The sequence below is a fragment of the Callorhinchus milii genome, unplaced genomic scaffold, assembly GCF_018977255.1.
Source record: "Callorhinchus milii isolate IMCB2004 unplaced genomic scaffold, IMCB_Cmil_1.0 Scaffold11, whole genome shotgun sequence".
In the NCBI taxonomy this organism is placed as follows: domain Eukaryota; kingdom Metazoa; phylum Chordata; class Chondrichthyes; order Chimaeriformes; family Callorhinchidae; genus Callorhinchus; species Callorhinchus milii.
This window is the reverse complement of record NW_024704752.1, coordinates 7,104,853-7,124,657: the sequence shown is the minus strand read 5'-3', so window position 1 is coordinate 7,124,657 and position 19,805 is coordinate 7,104,853. Positions and strand designations below refer to the sequence as shown.

At 40.1% G+C, this 19,805-nt stretch overlaps 2 protein-coding genes across 12 annotated transcripts in view; one reads left to right on the top strand and one right to left on the bottom strand.

The window, feature by feature from the left end:
• Positions 1 to 1,864: 1,864 nt before the first annotated feature.
• atp1b3a (ATPase Na+/K+ transporting subunit beta 3a) lies at positions 1,865 to 13,652 on the top strand. The gene is given in 8 exon segments (XM_007893570.2): positions 1,865 to 2,136; positions 7,741 to 7,869; positions 8,725 to 8,832; positions 8,930 to 9,043; positions 9,046 to 9,122; positions 9,201 to 9,257; positions 12,483 to 12,560; positions 12,911 to 13,652. Coding segments are annotated over 8 exon segments (837 nt in total). The 5' UTR covers positions 1,865 to 2,030; the 3' UTR covers positions 13,079 to 13,652.
• Positions 13,653 to 16,698: 3,046 nt separating this feature from the next.
• Positions 16,699 to 19,805, bottom strand: part of LOC103178656 (transcription factor Dp-2) — a 68,583-nt gene continuing 65,476 nt past the window's right edge. For all 11 annotated transcript variants that reach the window (XM_042339282.1, XM_042339283.1, XM_042339284.1 and 8 more), the window contains one exon: positions 16,699 to 19,243. In XM_042339282.1, the coding sequence (XP_042195216.1) occupies positions 19,048 to 19,243 (196 nt within the window). In that variant the 3' untranslated portion in view covers positions 16,699 to 19,047. The remainder of the gene's footprint in view (positions 19,244 to 19,805) is intronic.

Sequence of the window (19,805 nt, the reverse complement as noted above, 5' to 3'; positions counted from 1 at the left end):
TTCGTCGGTCTACCCGATTCCACCATCCACAAAATTCAGCCGATCCAGAACTCCGCTGCCTGTATCCTCACTCGCACCAAATAGTTGGGGAGGAAAGATTGAGAAGTTGGTCATGTTTTCACTGGAGCACAGGAGATTAAGATGGGAAACCTAATACAGATGTACAAAATTATGAAGGGATGATAGGGTGGTTTTGACAAGAGTGGAGAAACTATTTCCACTGGTAGGGAAGTCACTGACTATGGGCTATAGATTCAAGATAGCACAAGAAGAGTGAAAGGAGGAGGGCCTTAGGGGGAAAAAAAATTCTGAAAAGAATTTAAAAGAGTAGCGCATTGACTGTCCAGCGCCTTGGGAAGTCCTCCCGACGTGAATGTCGCTATACAAATGTAATTCTGTTGTTGTTGTTGGCATATGGAATGCCCTACTAAGTGAGGTGGCAGAGGCTGAGTCCATTGTGGGTTTCAAGACAGACGTAGCCAGGTATATAATAATAATAATCCTTGCACTTGTGGAGTCCTGTAGCTCAGTGGTTAGAGCACTCGCTTTGCAAGTGAGACTTGAGTTCAATCCCAGGCAGGTCAGGGCCAAACCTCGGGCAAGTTTCCTTACTCCACACAGAGCCTAATAATAATCCCTCCAAAAAACAAAACAATAATAAATTGGTCATTTTCAATCCACGACTGTTTGTGGGACATTGCTGTGCGCAATTGGCTGCCGCGTTCGCCCACAAAAATATACAGTCAATTCACTTTACAGTGTGTTCTGCGAAGCGCTTTGGGACGTCCTCCCGACGCGAAAAGCGCTATATCAAATGCAAGGATTATTATTATTATTATTATTATTAAAGTGGATCGACTGTAGCTACGACAGCTCGAGGGGGGCTGCAGGGATCGAGCAGAACAGCGCAGCGTGCTCCGGGAGCGCGGACGCGGTGGTCGACGGCCCGAACGAACGCCTCGCTCCCGCGCTGTAACTTCCTCCCACTCTACGCGCGCCGCACGCCCATCACCTCAACGCCCGCCGGGGCTCTTATCTACCGTAGCGGGAAAAAATATCGTCGAATACCGCACGCGATAACGCCCTATTATTATATTATTATCATCATAACTAGTATGATAATAACGTTAGTATATTATTATTATATAATATATAACATATAATACCCGCGGCTAAATGGCGCACCGAACATGCTCGCTGTGACAACCATTATTATTATTATATAGTTATATTATTATAGTTATATTATTATATAGTTATATTATTATAACTAGTAGTTCATACCTACTCTAGGAGTGGCGTGAAAGGCGCTATACCAATGTAATCTTGTTGTTGTTGTTGTTGTTGAATGTACAAGCACGAGCATAAAAATATAATGTGGAACACGGAAACGCGGCCTCCAAATAATCTTAAACCAAAAGATAACTGGAATATATATATATATATATATGTATATATAAAACCACGTCCTCCCTCCTCTCCCGCAGACACGTCACTGATGGGACTCACACGCCTCCTTTCACCACAGGAGGCGCTGCGGCAAAGCCTGTCTTCCAGTCAATGGTTGGACGGTTGGTGGCACAGCGCGCATGCTCGGGGCCTGCGCGTGCGGCGACGGTTGGCGGGGCGGCGCGCGTGTTCGGGCCTCGGGCGCCCGGGCGCGGCGCGGCGCGGCGCGGCGCGCGCGCGCTTTTTGCGACGACCGTTGCTCGGCGCCGCGCGCGCCAGCCTGGTGGTCGCAGCGCGCATGCTCGGTGCGCCACTGAGCCGCCGGCGAACCGCTGCGGCGGTGCTCACTGCAGCATCGAAGAGTGGCGGCAGGAGGGAGGGAACGAGCGAGCGAGCGGGAGGGAGGGAGGGAGGGAGGGAGGGAGGGATAGCGTAAAAAACATAAGAGTCCACCACCCGCCCACACTTCTACGCACACCGCGCATCACACCGGTGGTGGTACTGTGCAGTCAGACTTGTCCCCGTCGGTTGAGACACCTGGCCGGTAAGCCGCCCGCCCGCCCTGACCGCCGTTTTGCGCTATGGCTGACAAGGATGAGAAGAAGGAGCAGAGCAAGGGAGGATGGCTGCATTTCATCTATAACCCGGGAACCGGCCAGTTCATGGGGAGGACCGCCAGCAGCTGGGGTAAGGAGCGGCGAGAAACGGTACCCTCTTCCCTTCCCGCAGCTGTAATCGCCGCAATTTGGCGGCGGCGGCGGCGGCGGCGGTGGGGGGGTTGGGAGGGGGGGGGTCGGTGTTTGGTTGGGTTGGTGGCGGTGTGTGGGGTTGGGGGGGCGAGAGAGAGGAGAGAGAGGGGATAAAAAAAAAAGCCCTGTTTTTTTTTACCTCAAAAATAATTGGTGTCTGTCGTTATTTTACGTCTAATATTTGTGTCTGAGGTTCAATTTAAGCGCTCGGTCGGATCCCATCCAGAAAATACGGCTTTTTTTTTCCACCCGCGATAACATTGGTTAAAGAGATTATACATTGCCTTTATATTTTCTTTTTTTACTATTATTATTATTATCATTATGTAAAAAAAAAAGAAAACGCAATGAATTCATTTTAAAACCCGCAGCCGGTGCGGTGCGGTGCGGTGCGGTGCGGTTGGTGGGGCTGAGTTGAGTGCTCTGAAGCATTCGCTGCACCTCGGACACTCGTTTGGTTTTGAAAGACTCTCTCTCACTAACTGATTTGCCTTTTTATCTCCCAATGTAACCCGGTCCGCTTCGAGCAGCATTAATTTTCATTCGTGGAAAAGAAGCTTCTCCCCCACTCACTCACCTTCAAAAAAAAAACGGAGCCAATATTGTGCCTTACAGCTGACTTTACAGTATCTCCTGTGAAGCGCTTTGAGACGTCTCTCGAAGACGTGATGAGGCGCTAATATCTAATCTGATGCAAGGATTATGCTTACTGTTGTTATTCATAATCTGCATCCAGAGGGGAGTGAATCACCAAATCAACTTGCTGCTGCTCGGATGTGATTTTTTTTTCCTATATTTTTATTTTGAAATAAGAAGGTTTCATCATTGCACGTTGCGTTTATTTTGCGGGCGTTGGGATTGATTGGGAGGTGTTTGCTCCTGAGGTTCCCCCCCTCCCGCCCCAACACACACATACACACACACACACAATCCTGCACTTCAGTGTTTCTCTCTGTCAATACAGTTGTCACCCAATAATGTCACTTTCGGAGCAGCTGTTGTCAAACTTAGCAGTGCGGTTCTCCACGGTCAGGTTCGTTATTTTGCTGAGGAATTGCGGGGATCTGTCGGGAGATGCTCCGATGGAGAGATCGTCACAAAATGCAGCTGTCAGCTCACTTCGTGCTCTTGTCAGTTCTCTTTCCCGGGAATGATTAATTTGTTATTTACCTGTCATTTTTTTCCCTCTCCCCCCCCCCCCCCCACCGAGGGCTACACATACTGGATTAAACAGTCGATTATTTCGCAGATTTGCTTTACGCAGTGTGATTTTTTTCCCCCCCCCAGTATGGTTTCTGGTGGGTATTCAGGTTTGATAATATGGTTTTCAATTCGACAGGGTTGAAGGTTTCATTGCGGTACTATATATGTTTGACTTCAAAGTATTTACACGTCGGAAGATTGCGTTGCTTTTTTTTATTAAATAAAAAGGGATGGCGCGATTCCTGATTTGAGCAGAGTTATGGAGAGGGTTTCCACCTGTCAAATGCCTGGGGCTGGGAGAGAAAACAAATTCAATTCTCAGAGGCAAAAGGCTCGGTTGGACCTTCACAAAAGGTTTTTTTTTTGCAGACGGTGGGACCAGTCTACTGTGCAGTGACTGTCAATCAGCAAAAGGGAGAAGCCAAGTGTTAATGTTTTAAGTGGCCTTCTGTGAAGCTGATGAAAAATGAATTTTTCATTCGTTTTGCGCCTTGCACCAGTTTCACTGCATAGGTTAGACACAGAACGAGTTGGTGGTGCATTAAATTAAAGCTGTTGTTTGCTTCATGTCTAAATACATGACTTCATTTTTTCATATTAGTTTCATTGTGTGATTTTAAGAAAATAAGACTTGTGTCTAACTTTAAGTATGATTTTAACATGTTTAATTGGCTCAACTTCTGAAAGTACAGTATTATTTTGTCTGTATATATCACATTCTAATACATTTTCACGGTCATTGAGTTTAAAGAAATATATTTATTAATTTTTTTTGTTCCAGAACCTTGGAATTGCCTTTTGGAGAGGTATTTGCGACTCTGTGAGGCGAATTGCAGCAATTCATCTCATACACGGGTGCAGGTGACTGAAATTGAGGAGAAAGCTGGAGAAAGAGTCAAAAACAGCCAAAGCATAGATTTCATTTGACAATTTCAGGTTATATTTTCTGCATAGTTTCAAGCAAAGAAAATAATGTAGGCAATCTGCAATAATCATTCTGAAATATCTGATGGTTTGTAAAAATACCACCCCTTTTGGCAATTGCAACTTCAAATGGTGGGGGAAGTGAAGTAAGAAAGAGGCTGGGGATATAATAATAATATAATAATCCTTGCATTTGATATAGCGCTTTTCACGTCGGGAGGACGTCCCAAAGCGCTTCACAGAACACACTGTAAAGTGAATTGACTGTATATTTGTGGGCGAACGCGGCAGCCAATTGCGCACAGCAGTGTCCCACAAACAGTCGTAGATTGAAAATGACCAATTTATTATTGTTTTGGGTTTTGGAGGGATTGTTATTAGGCTCTGTGTGGATATCCTGGAAAAGGAAATTTTTGAATATTTGAAGGCATTTTAGTGTTGGGGGGGGAAACGTTCTCTTGAACATGCCCTTAAATACACCCAATGAAAGGGGATACTTTTAATTATAGAAGGTTGTTAGCAAAGGGGTTAGAGGCAGAGTCGTCCATTGTGTGTTTTAAGAGGAACAGGTATATGAAGGATAGAGGCTTGTATAGGTATGGGGATAAGGCAGGGCAGTGAGATTGAACGGACAGCTTGGTCTGAGAGCCGGTGAACACTCGGTGATTTGAATAGCCTCTTTCGTTGGTGTAAATTTCTGTGATTCTAATAACTTTTTTATTCTAATATCTTTACATTTTAAAATAAGCATAATGCAGAAAAGTAAATGTTTATTGATAAGCACAGAATTTCTCAATGTATTTTACTTGTTTCACTATTTTGCCTGAACTACCTACACAAGAAACCTAATAAGGTCGAAGGTTTTTAAAAATATTTTCCTTCAGAGAGTTTTTTTGAGTGAATTGCCAGTTTGAATGTCGGCAGTTTCAGACTTAGCCATCAAGAACTCGGATGATGCTCCTCAATTCAACCCAAGAGATGAATGGGCAGTTGCCAATCGTTTTCCTTTATTTGGGGAGAAACAAAACAAAAATGTTTTATAATCTGATTACAAGTAATCATTTGCAAGTTAGTCTACTACAAGGTTGTATAAGGTGATTATGTACTTTTTATCCTGTTGTTTTTATTCTCTTTATTGCTTTAATATAAAATTAGATTTTAAAATATTTGTGGGAAATTATAGGTTGTCAAATTTAATAAGGTTAGTTTCCCCAATGTATTTTTTTAAAGTATATGCTTGGCAATTATGCAAGTTGGATATGGTTTTGATGAAAAGGGTAATTCAGTATTGGGTTTTCATCATTCCATTGTAATGATAATTCAAATGATATGTGATTATGGTATTTGAAGTATACAGATGTGTGAATCTGATATTAGGGGGAGGGAGAGAAGACTGATCAGAAACTCTTCCTTTGTGCTGTTGCTTTTAGCTGAAAAAAATTTAGATTTCTTGCATGGTTGTTTAATCTTCCTGTCATTCATATTAGAATGGGTCTGCTTTTGTTTATTGTGATTTCAAACCATGTTGTCTGATGTATAAATTAGAATCTGGGTAAAAATAGTCCAGTTCTTTTTATTCTGCCTTCGGCAAGCGTCTTCCTGTTGCTTTTCTGGTAGGAAGAGTTGTGAAGTCTTTTATGTTTTGTGAATTGGTTTGTTTGATAGATGCTGCTCTTAGTCTTGTTTCTGATAGGTTAAGCTTGAGTTTATTGGAAATTTTAGTGTTCTCTTCACGCTGGACTTTTCTTCTGTTCCTTTGGTAAATTGAAGCTTTCTTTTGTAGATATCTGGCTGGGTTTCAAGTCCTTTAATCTGCAGGGCTTTTCCAGCAAGTAACTATAATCAAGAGTTTCTTTCTTGGTTTTGACTGAGGCAGAAGACTGTAAAACTCGCCTCCATCTTTCCAGGAGAACATAATCAGAAAGACTGAAGTGATGGAAAAGTGAAGTAAAGCCATTAATTCATTCTCTAGAGATGAGTGTTGAATTGGTTTTGTAGTCCAAATCAGAACTGGGGAGCTTAGCGAGGTGAAGAGTCACTCACTCACTCACTCACTCATTGGTCAAATACTTCAGTGCAATACCAGTCAGGTCTTGGTTGCCTTTTATTAAGATAGTCCCATGAGATATTCTGATCCCTCTTTCAAGTTTTCAGTTTACATTATGATACAGAAACGATCCTCAATATGGCAACAATAATGCTACCTCTGACAAAGGATTTGTGTGACGAGACATTGATGATAAGAAGGCAGTATTTTTGTTGGTGAAGCCTGCATATGAATAGCAACAGGAGGAAAATCAGAGGCTCAGTACCATGGACATTCTATCCAGTTCAAATGCAGGTTCCAATTTTCCTCGTAGGGGTTTATGACATTGCTGAAAACTGCAATTAAAGTACACAATTGGTGCTGGAAACTTAAGGGAAAATCTATGGCTTTCTACTGCTTATGAAACATGGGGTTTTAATCATGGTCTGACAAGGTGACGAGTCTGAAATCCATTCCCAGTGTGCTGTGGCTTTGGCAGTGTGTTCAGAAGTCGGTGTTAGGAATCACTAATATCTGCAGTCATGCCTGCAATTATCATATCTCATTAAAGAACTGGAGGACTCAATATATAGAACTATACCTGCAGAGACAGTGTACAAACCCAGACCATCTTCTCTGAACTGTTCTCAACCTAGCCTTGCCTTTATGGATTACTGATGAGATTATTGATGTGCAATTTTAAAATCATTACAGCCCAGCAATGAGAATCACAATCAGGAGTGAAAGGGACATATTGAGACTTTTCTGCGTGCATCTGAGAAAATGTTTGACTTTTTTTTATAAAATATATCAATTGGCCGATCTTACATGTCCTATAATTTGCATTCTGCCTTAGATAATACACAACATGAAATAACTAGAGCAAGCAATTTATTAAAAATTAGATTTAAATTTTTTTTCTTAACAATTGGATTTATTTTCTACACTTCCTTTTTGTGTTGTACCTTGGATATCTTTCTGTGGTGATGGCAACCTGCTCTCCGGTCTCTGAGAACCTCTGATTTTCCCTTGTGAGCTTTAGTGAAGAGACCCTTGCTCAGTGTTGGTCTCTGGTAGCTCAGTTGCAATTGGAGAATTATGAGCAAACAGACTGCAGGCTCACACTTGAAGTCTCCCACAAGGATAAAATATCTGAGGTGGTCTCTCCTATGGAACTGGAGAGTTCCTTCAGGGAGGACTAGGGAAGATATCTTAATCAAAATATTATTACTGCAGCGCACTAATAATATTGTTTCCAAATTCCTCTGCTCCTTTCACATTTGCTTGAAGATTTGCATATCCTCAAGCATTTCAGAGAGCTGAACTGCTCAAGGATGTGGAAAGGATATATTGCAAGTACATAGTACTTTCTTTTCTCTCCCTATGCAGCTCTGATTTTGCTGTTCTACCTGGTCTTTTATGGCTTCCTGGCTGGGCTGTTCAGCTTCACCATGTGGGTTATGCTTCAGACCCTGGATGACTACACACCCAAGTATCGTGACAGAGTAGCTAATCCAGGTAACTGATTTTTGAGAAATTGTTGTGCACATGTAGAGAGATCTTTCATAATACATTGCAATAGTATTGTACAAAATAAACTATGATTACAATGCAATATACATTTATATACAGACTTTCACACCAGGAGGCCTTAAAAGTATTTCACACTGAACATAGAGATCCAGATAAATCAACAAATCCTAGATTCCTTTACAATGTATTATAAAATGCATTGTTTATATTATATTTAGAAATATTATTAGTTGACCTCATTAATGTTTTGGTACTAGAAAATTTAGATCCCATGATATAACCAGTCTGTGGAAGCAATAAATGTTTAATAGAGAGAAAGATCCTTGGGAAGTAAGACATTATGGGGGAAAGGGAAATGGGATTAAAAGATCTGTCATAACCTAATATTCTGGTGGAAAGGCTTGATCTGATATTCTGGTGGAGCAGACTTGGCCTCCTCCTGTTCCTACGTTTTTTTTACTCCAGTTGTACATGAGCATTTAGATCTACTTGGGAGAACTAGAATTTGTGAGGATGAAGCTTATAGCTTAGTTGACGAAAAAGTAGGCAGCATTTTGGCTTTTATCACAGTTCATAGTGTAGTTTTTGAAAAAAGGAAAATCTGTATCGGTTTAGTATTTCAACTCATAGCTTGATGGCTCAACTATACAGGCGCTGGCCAAACATTGTAACTTAATTGATTTATAGGGGGTAATTTTCAGGAGGGTAATGCACAGAGAAAATAGTGAAGCAGTTTTTTTTATTATTAGTGAACCAAATTCTGCTTATGTAGATGGGAAAACGAATAGTCAGTTGGCTGTTTTATGCAATAATTATTTATTGAGGTTTGTTTTCTTGCAGGTCTCATGATTAGACCAAAAGTAGGATCTGCCCTGGAGATTGTATTTAACAAATCTGATGCTCAGTCTTATGAAAAATATGTAATTGCTCTTGATAATTTTCTAAAACGTGAGTATTGAATCATTTTGATTTTCTCACTTTGCGGCCTCATTTCTGGTTTAATCTTGTTCTTTGTTATTGAACTATCATTTCTATCTGTTAACAGCCTATGAGGATTTGCAACAAGCCCAAAAAAATGTTTTATGTCAACGCGGAAAGTATTTCAACCAGAGCGATAAGAAATTCCCCAAAGAGGCCTGCCAGTTTAACCGCACAATGCTTAGAACTGTTCCGGATTGAACGATACCAGTTTTGGCTACTCTGAGGGCAAACCGTGTGTCCTTGTTAAAATGAATAGGGTAAGTGTTCATGAAGCAATATCTGCTCAGAACAAAATCCAGCCAATTCCAAAACTAAAAATTTTACGATTCTTTCAGATAATTGGACTGGAAGCAGGAGGGGGAAAGAATCCTGTTGTAAACTGTTCAGCTAAGGTCAGTTGCCCAACTAGATCTCTGTATTGCGTTCTGCCTTTTGCTTGTCAGTAATTGTTTTTCTTACATTTTACATGGTTCAGCAATATTGTGTTTTTCTGGTGGAAGTTTTTTGGACAGCACCTTCAATATCTCTTTTAATATTGATTTAAAATAAAGATCATTTCACCCAAAATAAATTACACCACTGAGTCGTGGAGCTAGGATGAGACTTTAGGTGAAATTGTCTTGTTTCATTTCTGTAACTGAATAAAATCCCAGCACTTTTAAAGGATTAAAGTTCTTTTTTTACTTTATTTTTTAAGAAGTCCATACGTCGGTGGTCAAAGCAGGATCTAAGTAGAGATTTAGCGAGGGAACTTGATGCATATCTTAAAGGAGTAATTTCTAGAGGTAGAGGAAAGACTGGTGAATGGGACAGAATGCATTGCTCTTTTAAAGAACCAGCACAATGGGCCAAATGGCTTTCTGTGTTTCCATGGTTCGATCTCTTTGTGTACAAATGAAATATTCAATGGAGAACTGGAATGCAGAATTACATTGAGAAATTACTTTACACCTGATAAAAGTACCGAGTGCGGCGTACCAGGGTTTTGCATTGTCCGGAGTGATTATCTGCTTATACCTTCATTTAAATGCTTCTTCTTCACTGTGTGTGGCTTTTCTTGCCCCCCACACCTTTTCATATTTTCCCTTTACCTACTAAAAACCTCACATCCTAGCTTGATATAAAGTCCACTCTCTTGTCAATCTCTGTAATTTTAGCCCATCATGCCCTCTTACTTCATTCATGCTTCTATCTCCTGTATTTTATTTGTAATCTCCTTGCATTCGGACAAGGACCAGGTTGTGTTTGACCTTCAATGAAATGGTACTGTAAAGCCCCTCCCAGGTCATCTAGGCAGCAGATTTGTTATTTTAGTGCCTCAAATATATCCACAGGAACTGTAACCCATATCTACCACATTATCTTGTTTCTACATCTGTCTAAGCTTTAGATAATGCTATCATTAAACATGTTGTTGAAGTATATGTATAATCCATGTTACCAATGATCAACCCTTAAAGCCTTCCCTAGACCTTTAGTAAGTAATTTTTAAAACATGATGCATGCACCATGTGTGGAACTAGGTTGTCTATAATTAACATGTAAAATTGTACATTGAAAAAGAGTTAAGTCTTTCCTGTTTAAATTTGCTATTGGATCTCATGTGTGCAGCTGTAACTCCCTTGGACACTGCTGACATTCTACCAAATGATGAATTCCTTTACTAAATGTTTTGTACCAGGATGCCCTAAGAGTGCAAAACATTGATAATGTAAGAAGTAGCCGTGTGCACGGCAATTTGACTAACCCTCTATATCCCCAGCAGGGTCTGAAATGAACTGGAACCGTAAAAGGTCAGTCACCAGTGCACCTCTCCTCCACAGGCAAAGCTGTGCTTACGGTACTGCGCCATTCAAGTTCATAACTGATAAAGTCACAAAGTTCTATAACTACTTACTAGGTATCCTTAAGTATCTGAAACAATATGTTTTTTAAATCTCAATAACCTGTCCACAGACATTTTTTTCAGAGATAAAGGAGTCTATTTGGGATGAGTCGCTAAACCTAACTGTGTTTGGGAGCTGAATCAATGGGGTCTGCTTTGCAAGTTGTGTAAACTATGTGTACAGAGGGAATTGCAGGTGCCCTTCATTATTAATTAACCATTGAAAGATGACAGATTAACCTTTAATTCCCTCTGTACACATGGTTTACACAACTTGTAAATTCGATCCCAGTGTTGTTCCCTCACTGAGTTAGACACAGTAATTCAATAAGAACCAGTCCCCCTAAAATCACTGTTCATTGTTTTAAGCATAAATGTTCAAAACGAAATTGCAGGGGAAATACAAATCATGTTGATTGAAACTATTTTCAGATTTTAAAATATCTTATGGCACAAAATCAGTGGATTTCATGGGTTGCACAACTGTCAGTTTTAAGAGCTGTAATTGTACTGTCTTCTGTAATACTACCGTTAACCATTACCAAATAACATTTAAATCACTTTTTGTTTGTTTTCTGTATTCATATTCATTTTATTTTCTCCTCATGCTGCAATCACACAACCTAGTAAAATAATTGCTGGGTAAGATGGAAGCTTTGTTTACATTCAGGGATCTATAATTCAGCGGAAGCTTAATATGCGTGTGTAAAAGTTAGAAAGTGAGATATCTGAAATGTTAGTTTCTCAACCACTAACTTTTGCACAGTTTCAACTTATGTGTATATGAGCATATCTGTAGTGTTTTATCATATACTCATAATCTACACCTTTTGTTGTTAATTGGCTGTATAATTTCAAATTGGAGCTTCAAGGATTCCAGATTACAATTCTGTTTGAATCCTGAAGGTATATGATAAACACAATCTGCCTTAGCATTAGAATAGCTTGCAATGTTGTGCTTTTCAGCTTGTTCTAAATACACATTTCAACAATCTGAATGTCTTGCATAATTTTATGCAAATATACATACATTGAAAGCTGTGGTTTAAAGTTTAAATACATAATTTTGGCAGTAGTTAAAGTAGCAAAATAGAAAATGAGTTTCTTCTTCAAAATAAGAGTTGAATGCAGGCATGTCTTACACAGCTAAGAGCAGGTAAGAGAATAAGTATTTCCATCAGGAAAGCAACATTTTCTGTGAGTGCCTTCTTTTCACAAAGGTACTAAATTTTAAACAGTCGTGCCTTATCCGCCTGTTCAAAATACCTAATATGTAAAACTGTGTCCTTTTTGTGAGTCAGAAGAGCTTTGGAATGTATTTTGCATTATTTGACATCCAAATGCAATCACCTCCACACTTCAATTTGGATGCACTGCGCTTAGAAGCGTCTACTGTTTTGCTTTCTCTGTATTTTGGAACCCTCATATTGGAAAAGTATATCCAAAGCTGATACTTGAAGTGACATTCGTTTAACGTTTGCCTTTCTTTCCTTGACCAAATCGTCAAGACATGTAACTCATCGAGAGGGACTGAAAATGCAGTTGTTTTGCAATCCTGCAGATTAATATGCAAACACACCTGCAATGTCTATGCCTTCTACTTGTCAAGATTAAAGGATTGAAGTTTTGCATATCTTTCAGATTTTACCTATGCCTGTTAAAATGTGAGGTAAAATGCTAATGTCAAATTGTACTATAACAGGAACTAAAACTTGTTCTTATCTCTATGCAGAATGAGCCTCAATTGGCTATGCAGTATTTTGGATCCTTTGACCTAATGTACTATCCATATTATGGACGAATAACCCATGTAAGTTTTGATTTTTACCCCCCTATTTTCTTGAAGAATGCTTGCTCTCTATCATGCTGTTTTGGAGACACGCACCTTCTGATGGCAGATCTACAATGTATACAGAGCTGACTTTCCAGTGTTGTTATGACACAAGTCTTCCTGTCTGCCAGATCTGCCAAGGGAAAATGTATTTTACTATACAAGTCAATAATAGCATTTGGCTCATGGCCAGCTGGCTTCTCTGCAAGGAATCCTCTCTGGAGTCAAAATCATCCTCAGCTCAGTGCAGTGGAAGATGCCCAGATGCCAGCAAAAAGAGTGGAATTAAAATCCTGAGTGTAAATGTTTTGTTTTATCCGTCCTGCTAGGTTAACTACACACAGCCATTGGTTGCTGTGAAAATCATGTTGGGGGCCAACGATACCAACAAGGATTTAATGATTGAGTGCAAGATCAGTGGGTCCAACCTGAAGAACGACGACGTTCGAGATCGATTCCTGGGCCGGGTATCGTTCAGACTTGAAGTAACAGAATAACATGCGTGAGACAGCTTGCACGATGACTACTTTGTTGTCCTTTGTTTTGTTATAATGCGCTGGACCTGCCATTGTAGATGTGTGACCACGTTAAAAGGGGGGGGGTTATGAGCCAGATGGCATTTTATGGTAGCATCACGTTGTGCTTCCAGATATTGATGTTAAGAAAACAAACTCCTAAATCTTTAGCTGCCTGCCTTGCCTTGCCCAACCCCCAACGGACCAGTTTGCACACATATTAAGACAAAAATGCCATAAGGGATCTATCTGTAAATAGCTCTACTTCTAACTCTGAATAATGGCGGTCTTTTGTCCTTTTGTGATGTGACTTTACCCCCAAGTGAGTGTCTTAAGCTTACAGTGCTGTTGGTGTGTATATATTTAATGGATTTAACACAGTTTAATGGTTTCATGTAGTATCGGAACAAACATTTTAGCAATCAAGATACAGAATCAAATGGTACCCACAGGCTGACCTAAAATGATTTTATAACCTTTGCAAAATTATGTCTTTCGTGCAGATGCCTTAAAACCTGTATGAAAAAGAGAAAATAAAACTGGATTTTAAACTATTGTTCATGGGGTATGTGTGTAATTGGGTAAAAAATTACATGTCAGTGCCTCCTTCATGGAATATCTTTAGGTTTGTGGCATCACCATTTAACAAAGGGGTGGGGGAGCTTGCTCCATTTGCTCATTGTAGCAATTTCCTAGATGAGATTGTGATTTGTTGCTGTGTACTAACTTCTAACTGAATATATTGTGCAAATCAATTATTTACAGGCTGGCACAACGACAGATTTAACTTAATGGCTAGAGCAGAATCAGCCGCCTTCATCAATCATACACAATTCCTCCGCTCACGAATGATTCCCCAATAGTTAGTGGTTGAGCTACTTTCCTGTCAAACAAAGTATATTTGTAATTTAAAATACACTGGATTTTTCTCTGCAGTAGGAAAAAAGATGACCAAGGTCCAACTACTTCGCCTTCCACCATCCTGGCAGTCCCTTGATGTGTCATGTCCCCAAACTATAATAGAAATCTATCTAATTTGTCCTTGAAACAAACAACACTTTCTGCTTCCACCATCTCCCTAGGAAGCCTGTTTCATGTGTTTACTACTTGCTCAAGATTTATTCTGAATTTATCCCCCTTCAATCACAGGCTGCGTCCTCTGGTTCTACTATTCAGTACAAGATAAAACAGTTTATCATTTTCTTTCCTCATGTACCTCATCTATAAGTGTGAGCATCTCTTTAATGAAAAACTAAAGCTCAAAAAACTTGCAGCTATTTTCCTCAAGTTGTGACATTATCTATCCAATGAGTAATAGATTTTTTTGACAAACCAAAGGCTCAAGCAGTTCAAGGAAAATAAAAGTTATGTAGTAATGAAAATAACCCTTGCATTTCAAAAAATGACTCATCACATTTACTGTGAAGTGTAGTGCCTGAATATTAGTAGGCAAAAGTGTCAGCTAATTTGCACACAGAAATGTCCCACGTAGAAGACACTCGAGATGAAACAAACACCCACATCAAGATATAATTGAAAATAAAATATTCTAATAATATTGTGAGACCCCATCTTAATAATAGGCAGTAATAGACCTTACACAACTTCATTACACAAATTAATCTTGGGCAGGAGCTTTCAGTTTTCAGTGCCAACACTTTCTACCCCCAACCCAATTACACTTCTTGACACAATACTATACAACATAGTGAAATTTAATAATGATACTTCAATTTAAGTGAGAAGGACTTTTGTTATACAAAAGTAAATTGAGCGTTAGGAAGATAACCATGCAAAATAAATAACAATAACCCTTGCATTTAGTATATTGTGCTTTATCACATCAGGACATCTCAAAGTGCTTCACAGGATTTACTGTGAAATGGGAGCAACTAGTTTGTAGGCAAACATGTCAGCACAAGTACACATCAAAAATAAAGCCAGAGAGATCTTACAAAAATTGTGTAATTCAATTTCCATTTACCTCTTGATCTTAAGTTGATTCTAAATTCTTTTCTGCTCCTTCCCTAAGGATAAGTGGCCTGCAATTTAATGTTAAGGACACAGAATTACCTGAGCTCACAGCAATTGCATACTACACAACAGTAGAATTAGCTCAATGAAGTTGAGCTAACTTTCCGATGGAAAGTCGAACCAAGTTCTGGAATCAAGAGGGAATCATACTGTTCAATATTTATAGATGGATTTGGCGGAGATCATAAAGCAAACAGTTTCTCCCATCATGCCTACCTCCATTAAATTGTACCTTTCACGATTGATGTTGAAAAACTAAAGCTGCTAATCTTACAAGATAATCAATACAATATAATTATCTTTGTATTTTATAGTGCAAAAAGTACTCAATGTTTTAAAAGGATGTTACTGCAAATAGTATTGAATTTTTTTTGAAAGAATTGTAATATTTAAGGTCACATTACAGTTAAGTTTTAATTTCCTGTACAAAAACTCTGCAATTAGCTGGAGTGTTGACTCACCCATTTGCCTACAAAATAGATTATGATTCATTAAGAGACCCTCCCCCACTCTCCCTAAGCCATCATTTGAAATAAATATGGCCATTTTTCTCAACTGTTGTCTTACATTCCCTCTTCATTCAAATACACCCCCACTTTCAACTTAATTGGCCCCTTTTTGTTATTTGTAGGACACTGCAGGCACAAATTAGCTGTTGTTTCTCTGAATAACATTTAGTTTCTATGAACCACTCAGAGGAGTATAGATGTAAGTTTTTTCCTACCTACCTACATCTAGTAAATGTCCAATCCAAATCCTACATGGAGGGCTGCAGGCCTTAGTTAGTACTAGTGTAGTACTAACATCAGCACAGACTAGTTGAACCAAATGGCCTGTTTCCTTGCTATAATATTCTATGTAATTTTATGTGGTATCTTGGTCTATGTCTAGCAGAAAGGTCCGAGCTGTTATTGTAAATGCTAAGAGGGATTCGTTATTCTGCACAAGTCTTTGTTCAGCTACATTTCCTCTAGTGTCCTCTCTCTACACAGTATGTCCAGTATGGTACACCGTAAAGATGTACACTGCAAACAAATGTGCTTATTTCACATATACAAATACAAATGATCATTGGAAAATCAATGGTGTGCTTTGAAAAGAATTCACAGGTGGGAGTGGGGAGAGGCTTACCTTAGAATATTATACTGTATTTAACGTGAACAGGACATTAAACACAGATTAAAAGAAAAACATTGGAGGCCACCCCTCACCCTCCAGCATCATAGAATTTCTAAGGTTCCACACAGCACAAACTGATTAAGATTATTTAGATTTTTTTAAAAAAGTGAAACTTTTGGTTATCTGTCAGTAGAAATTTTTTTTTAAACAGGATAGTACTCACAATGCAAAAGATGTCTTCCTCAGGTCCTTGATAGTCATGGAAGTGTTGTAAGTAACATTCCTACTAAATAGCAATATCAAACTTGCAAAATAAAACAGGTTTGTGTGTTTTCAATCACCTTCTCACCCCCAGCACTCTAAATTGCATCCCCCTGCATTATAAAGACGCCAGTTACAGACTCAATATGGACTATAACATTTTAACTTAAAAAAAATACACAATACTCTTGGGAGCATCAAGGATTTATTTTAATTGTTGACAAGTTTGAAGGAACAGAATTTAAGAACAATTGCTCCTTTGACAGCTTGTTAAATTCATTGCGTTTACGCACAGGTGTCTGCCAAGTTGGCTTTGACTTGTTTTCAGGTTGTAAAAAAAATAGTTCTGAAACTAAAATCAGTGCCTTCGCACTGAGAACAGAAGCCACCCAGCAAGCACAAGAGGTCTACCTGATAAACACTACAACAGGAAATAGGCTTATGAAAGAATGGTTATAAATTTGTCTTTTTTTTGCTGAGGGACTTTGACCAGAAGCCCATTATTCAATTCCACCTTCCTACACGGACGGCCTGGTTCAGAAGAGAATACCCCTTTTAGTGTTGATTTGATGTTAAACGTGTAGTGTTAGAAAGCTGCCTTGCCAATACAAAACTGGATTCGAAAAGACCAAAACATTGTTTTGACAAATGAGACCTACGCACTTGTACCCACCATCAAAACGTCTGCACATAATGCATCAAATTGGTTCCAAACTGGATGGCTGCGTAGTATAAATCCGCTCCCTGCGCTCACAATCCAGCATCGTGCAAGTGGCATAAGGGGGAGCGAGAGGTGCAATGCATTTGCATCCTTCCACTCTGGCAGTGCAGTCAGTCCATCGTGCCAAAGCTACGCCCCTGCTCATCACGTTCATCACGTGTGTACTAAACCACGGAGCTATACACGTGTTAAACAACAGAGCAGTAGAAATACAGGTTTCATGTGAAGGCGGGTCTTCACAAGAATTCCTGAACAGTTTATAGGAACATATTAGCGATGCTGCTGAAGGCCTGTTTAGAAAAATATCCTCACAAAATCGTCTTTATTCCATTGTCTACCATACAAATGTTTTAGTTAACATAGAAATAAATCTGCTCGATAACACAGGAATAAGTCACTGCATTGTCATCAAAGCCCATGCAGGTGTGATCATCAGCACAATGGATAACCATACCCTGGTTTTAAACCATACTGAAAGGTTGCGTTAACTTCCCACTTGCAGCAGAACAGGAGAAATGCATTTTATGTGCACACACACAATGAAATTATTTCTACAAAGTGGATGCAAAACCTAAATGGGGAGAAAATTAATAACACGGCTAATTATTTACAAACCAAGCCAGCTTTACAAGGTTTAATAAGCCTGCAGACAGGCAGGGTGGTAAGGAAAAGGTGGCGTGGGAAAGAATGGTCATAAATTATTGAATAGTTCTACTTGTCGCTGTCGACACAGCTTAGATATACGTGTCTCGTTTGATATTGTCCCTTTACGGAGGAAGTTGGTATGCTGGGAGTGGTGGGGTGAATTCATAAGGAGCAAATATTGAACTGGGAAATACAGGAGAAAGGAAAATAGAATCTGTCAGGATACTGTAGAGAGGAGTTAAAAAAGGAATCAGGTTGAAACCCAGAACAAAAGTATGCACTAAGCTGCTAAACGTGTTTGCCCCTCGCCAAGAGAGGTGGGTTGACCAGCCATTTGCTTTCCTCTGTGTGCAGAAGAAGCACATCAGCCTTGAGGCACGTCACGTTTGGCTTTTAACTGAAACCCAGGGAGAAACGGCATTTACCCAAGTGGAAATTTAAGAGTGAAAAAGTAACATTGCTCATGGAGAATTTTATGGCCGTAAGGAAGGGGAGGGAAGGACGGGAAAAAAAAGATTTTCCAAATACATGTTAAGCATTAGCTTCCATCAACATCAGAGCTGGTTATTTCTTTGGAACTCTTCGTGTTAGCACAGCTTTGAAACCCCTTGTTAATTCGTAAAGGACATGTCTCAAATCGGTTTTAAAACCTGGGTGGTTCCTGTATTTTCGACAAAGTAACGTTTTGTCGACACAGCTTAGAACAGTGTCATTTCTGTGCCTCAACAGCCCCGAATCTAGATCCAGGCGCCACTCATAGAAGCCTAAGATGCGTTTACGAACAACACCAACACTGGAAATGCCAAACAGCCAGACTGACCACCTCAAAGGGCTTTTTTTTTTTAAAAAAAAAGATAAAATAGGGGGCAAACAAATCTAATGGAAAAAAAATCTCCCACTCAATAGCACCTCTTAAAACTGTGCCAGCCAATGTCAAGCTCTGGTTCTTTTCTAACTGGATCTGTACAGGCGCAGGAACCAGGACTGGGAGGAGAGCCGCCCGTTCACACACAGAACGATTGTTCCTTTTACGCCTCTCTCTCTCCCTCAGCTTTCAGTCTGCAGGGGACGGTCATAAACACGGCAACAGCAGGTGGTGGCACAGAGTACAGTACAGCTTAATTAAAAAGCAATACGGAGCAGCCGGAGAAGAATGCCAGCACTCTTGTCTTTACTCTCCCTCGACCAGGGAAGAGCAGTCGTCCTCCTCTTCGTCGTCCTCGTCATCGTCCTCGTTGAAGGAGCACGGCGTCTCGCCTCGCGACTCGTAGTGAGAAGCGATGCTGCTCGAGTGTCTGCTTCCTGCAGCAAGGAACTGTCCAGTCGCCAAGGCAACTTCTACGTCCAAAGATAGTCCTGGGTTCACGCTGCTCCAACACAAAAGGAGACGCAATGGCTTACAAAGCGGAACGATAAATGCAAAAGCAAAAACAACGCGAGGCAGGGGAGGTGGGAGGATGACCGAAGGGTTGATCAAAGAGGAACGTTTTGAGACGGGCCTTGAAGGAGGCAAGGGAGGGGGCAAGGTGAAGGGATTCTGGGATGGAGTTCCAGAGGGTGGGTGCAGAAAGGTTGAAGGGCCGACCACTGATGGTGGGGCCCGGTTTTATTGTCTTTATTACGTTTCTTTTGTCAAAGAGCATGTAAACACCTCTGCCAGTTACCTCCCGATCACCCAACCACATCCACCCAGCCTGGACTCCGACTTCATCTCCATAAAGTGCTTTGATACATTCTCCTATGTGAAAGGCACCATATAAATGCAAACCAGTTCTATTGTATACAATTATGGATCTCAATTTAGTGAGCTGAGAAGTTTTCCTGCTGCACAGATTTTAAAATAGCTTTCTTTCCCATTTTTCCCTCCCCAAATCCTTTGGATAAGATGTTATACTGAGGATCCCTCTGCCTGTTCTTTAGATGTACCTT